At 63.4% G+C, this 4,209-nt stretch overlaps 1 protein-coding gene across 1 annotated transcript; it reads left to right on the forward strand.

The window, feature by feature from the left end:
- Positions 1-1,879: 1,879 nt before the first annotated feature.
- Positions 1,880-3,151, forward strand: GPR135 (G protein-coupled receptor 135). Its single transcript, XM_077818449.1, has one exon. It carries the CDS (start codon positions 1,880-1,882, stop codon positions 3,149-3,151), a length of 1,272 nt encoding a protein of 423 aa, XP_077674575.1.
- The last annotated feature ends 1,058 nt before the right edge of the window (positions 3,152-4,209 follow it).

A 4,209-nucleotide genomic window follows, 5' to 3' on the forward strand; every position in this document is an offset into this window, starting at 1 on the left:
TCAGGGGGTGTCTGTCGGGGATGCGTGTCAGTCTGCTGGGGATGTCTCTTTCAGGGGGTGTCTGTTGGGGGTGTCCGCGCCAGGGGGTGTCTGTCGGGGATGTGTGTCAGTCTGTTGGGGGTGTATGTGTCAGGGGGTGTCTGTTGGGGATTTGTGTCAGTCTGTTGGGGGTCTCTGTGTCAGGGGGTGTCTGTCGGGGATGTGTGTCAGTCTGTTGGGGATGTCTGTGTCAGGGGCTGTCTGTCGGGGATGGCTGTCAGTCTGTCTGGGGTGTCCGTGTCAGGGGGTGTCTGTCGGGGATGTGTGTCAGTCTGTCGGGGGTGTCCGTGTCAGGGGGTGTCTGTCGGGGATGCGTGTCAGTCTGCTGGGGATGTCTCTTTCAGGGGGTGTCTGTTGGGGGTGTCTGCGTCAGGGGGTGTCTGTCGGGGATGTGTGTCAGTCTGTCGGGGGTGTCTGTGTCAGGGGGTGTCTGTCGGAGATGTGTGTCAGTCTGTTGGGGGTGTCTGTGTCAGGGGGTGTCTGTCGGAGATGTGTGTCAGTCTGTTGGGGGTGTGTGTGTCAGGGGGTGTCTGTCGGGGGTGTGTGTGTCAGGGGGTGTCTGTCGGGGATGTGTGTCAGTCTGTTGGGGGTGTCTGTGTCAGGGGGTGTCTGTCGGAGATGTGTGTCAGTCTGTTGGGGGTGTCTGTGTCAGGGGGTGTCTGTTGGGGGTGTGTGTGTCAGGGGGTGTCTTTCGGAGATGTGTGTCAGTCTGCTGGGGATGTCTGTGTCAGGGCCTGTCTGTTGGGGATATGGGTCAGTCTGTTGGGGGTGTCTGTGTCAGGGGGTGTCTGTCGGGGATGCGTGTCAGTCTGCTGGGGATGTCTCCTTCAGGGGGTGTCTGTTGGGGGTGTCCGCGTCAGGGGGTGTCTGTCGGGGATGTGTGTCAGTCTGTCGGGGGTGTATGTGTCAGGGGGTGTCTGTCGGGGATGCGTGTCAGTCTGCTGGGGATGTCTCTTTCAGGGGGTGTCTGTTGGGGGTGTCCGCGGCAGGGGGTGTCTGTCGGGGATGTGTGTCAGTCTGTCTGGGGTGTCCGCGTCAGGGGGTGTCTGTCGGGGATGTGTGTCAGTCTGTCTGGGGTGTCCGTGTCAGGGGGTGTCTGTCGGGGATGTGTGTCAGTCTGTCGGGGGTGTCCGTGTCAGGGGGTGTCTGTCGGGGATATGTGTCAGTCTGTCGGGGGTGTCCGTGTCAGGGGGTGTCTGTCGGGGATGTGTGTCAGTCTGTCGGGGGTGTCCGTGTCAGGGGGTGTCTGTCGGGGATGTGTGTCAGTCTGTTGGGGGTCTCCGTGTCAGGGGGTGTCTGTCGGGGATGTGTGTCAGTCTGTCTGGGGTGTCCGTGTCAGGGGGTGTCTGTCGGGGATGTGTGTCAGTCTGTCGGGGGTGTCCGTGTCAGGGGGTGTCTGTCGGGGATGTGTGTCAGTCTGTTGGGGGTGTCTGTCGGAGGGTGTCCGTGTGCGTCGGGGGCGCGCATGGCCCCAGCCCTGCGGGTGACCAGGGGTCTCGGCAGCGCGGGGGTGGCCGCTGAGTCTCGCCGGGCGCCGTGTGCGCAGTCTGGCAGGCTGGAGTCGGTTCCCTGGGCAACGGGCTGGAGACGTCAGCGGCTCCCGGAGCCCCCGGAGCCCGCACGCGGCAGGGGACGCGGGCGCGCGGCAGGCAGGGCTCAGAGCCCGGCAGGCCGGGCAGGGAGCAGCAGCCTGAGCCGCGGCTCCCCCGACACGGGCGGCGGGCGGCTCCGCGACCCCGCAGCAGCCGGGACCCCAACCCCTTGGCCGGCCTCGGGCCGAGCGTGCGCCCCACGCCCGCCGCTCTCCCCGGGGCGGCGGGGACGGGGATGCTCGCTGCTCATGGAGCCGCCGTCGGCGAGCCCGGGGCTGCTGAGCGCCCTGTCCCGGGCGGGGGCCAATGAGAGCGGCGGGGCGGCGGAGGAGGCGGGCTGGTCGGGCGCGGCGCTGGCCTCGCAGGCGCTGCTGCTGGCGCTGATCTTCGCCCTCTCGGCGCTGGGCAACGGGGCCGTGGTGCTGGTGATCGCCCGGCACCGGCAGCTGCGCACCGTCACCAACGCCTTCGTGCTGTCGCTGTCGCTCTCCGAGCTGCTGGGCGCGCTGCTCTGCCTGCCCCTCGCCTTCCTGCGCCTGCTCAGCCGCCCGCGCGGCGCCTGGCTCTCCGGCCAGCGCCTGTGCCTGGCCAGCGCCGCCCTGCACGCCGGCCTGGGCATCGCCGCCACCCTCACCATGGCGCTGCTCTCCTTCGACCGCTACTGCGCCATCGTGCGCCAGCCGCGCCGCAAGATGGGCCGCCGCCGCGCCGCCCAGCTGCTGGCCGCCGCCTGGCTGGCGGCGCTCGGCTTCGCCGCGCCCTGGTACCTGCTGGCCCAGGCGGCGGGCGCGGGCCACGGGGCCGGCGCGGGCCGCTGCACCTACGTGCTGCTGCCCTGGGGCTCGTCGCGGCTGGGCCCGCCCTACAGCGCGGCGCTGATCGTGCTCTGCTACCTGCTGCCCTTCGCCCTCATGTGCTTCTGCCACTACAACATCTGCCGGGCCGTGCGCCTCTCCGAGAGCCGGGTGCGGCCGCTCACCACCTACGGCCACCTGCTGCGCTGCTACGGGGAGATGCGCACCGCCACCACCGTGCTCATCATGATCGTCTCCATCATCTGCTGCTGGGGGCCCTACTGCGTCCTGGGGCTGGCGGCCGCCGCCGGCCACCTGCCCTTCTCGCCCACCGTGGACGCCGTGGCCAGCTGGATGGCCTGGGCCAACGGCGCCATCAACCCGCTCGTCTACGCCGCCCGCAACCCCAACATCGCCATGCTGCTGGGCCGCAGCCGCGAGGGCGGCTACCGGACTAGGAACAACGTGGCCGCTTCTCTGGCCGCCCGGGGCCAGCGCCTGGAGGCCCGCGGCCGGGCCGAGCCAGGCCGGGAGCGCTGTGCCCGGCAGCGGCCCGGCGGCCACGCCGCCAGCACCCTCTCCTCCTCCAGCCCGGCCAGCGGCGGCGAGGTGGCCATGTGGGCCTGCAAGAACCCGGCCGTGCTCTTCTGCCGCGACGCGCAGCCCGGCGCGGCCGCCCAGCCTGCCCTGCCGCCCAAATCCGACACGGCCGATACCAGCCTCTGACGGGGCCCGCTGGGGAAAGCTGCCTGGCCGCCAGCTGGCTCGGGCTGCGGCACGGGTGCCCACGGGATGGGCTGGGAGACCTGCGGCTTGGGCCGTTGGAAACTCGGCTGAGCAAAGCGCTGGGTACTGGGGAGCAACGTGCAGGGTGAGCTAGTGGGTCTGCTCCAGTTCTTAATGCGCTGGCTCTCCCCATTTCAACAGGGGCTCAAAGATGCCCGGGAAGAGCTGCTGAAATGAGCCCAGGACACAGCTGAAGAGAGGGAGGGTGGCAGTAATCATCCTCTGACTGACTCTCTATGAGCTCATCTCGCTTTAGCTAAAAAGTGCCAAAAGGAAGTTAAGAACAACAGGAGCCCCCTGGCCCTTGGGAACTATTAAGTGCCAAAAAAAAGTGTCTGAAAGCTGAGTATTGCCAGCTCAAAGACACACAAAACGTATCACACTGTGAAAACTACAGCTTTGCAGGAGACAATTGCTTTAACACATTATATGTGGAAATACGCCAAGTCTCAGACTAGGACAGACTGAATACCTTGAGGTTCATTTTTAAATCCCAAACAAGAAAAATCCCATTCAGAGCTCTCCAGATTTAAAGAAAACATGCAAGATTAGCAGGCAGAAGAATGAAACGTGAAGCCCCATGAAATCTGTGATATTTCAGTATATATATTCAGTGTGAGAAGTATTTCAAATGGGGAAAATTCCCAGAAATGGGAGATCAGTACTATATTCTGATCCAGACAAAATTGAAGAAAGATAAAATATGGGTTTGGAATAGATGCGGCATCATTCAGTTTGTAGACTTTTGAATTTCCTCTTGGAGATGGACAAAATGTCTAATTTCATTTAACATCCTTTGAATAGATTTATATGAGCCCCTAGGGAGAGGCAGGTATTCTGCTGAAGGAGAGAAAAAGCAATGTGATGAGTCTAGTTTGTGTTTCGGGGTGCACATTACCTGCTCACTGCATTACTCAGTTGACCTATTAGAATTTAACGATATTTGGAAAACAGCGTTGATTGCCAGTACTGATATTATATATAAAACCAAAAAGAGC

Source organism: Eretmochelys imbricata, chromosome 6 (genome assembly GCF_965152235.1).
Source record: "Eretmochelys imbricata isolate rEreImb1 chromosome 6, rEreImb1.hap1, whole genome shotgun sequence".
Lineage (NCBI taxonomy): Eukaryota > Metazoa > Chordata > Testudines > Cheloniidae > Eretmochelys > Eretmochelys imbricata.

What these genes read in the sequence shown, in the direction of transcription:
- GPR135 (XM_077818449.1), top strand. Translation starts at nt 1,880, where the DNA reads ATGGAGCCGCCGTCGGCGAGCCCGGGGCTGCTGAGCGCCCTGTCCCGG.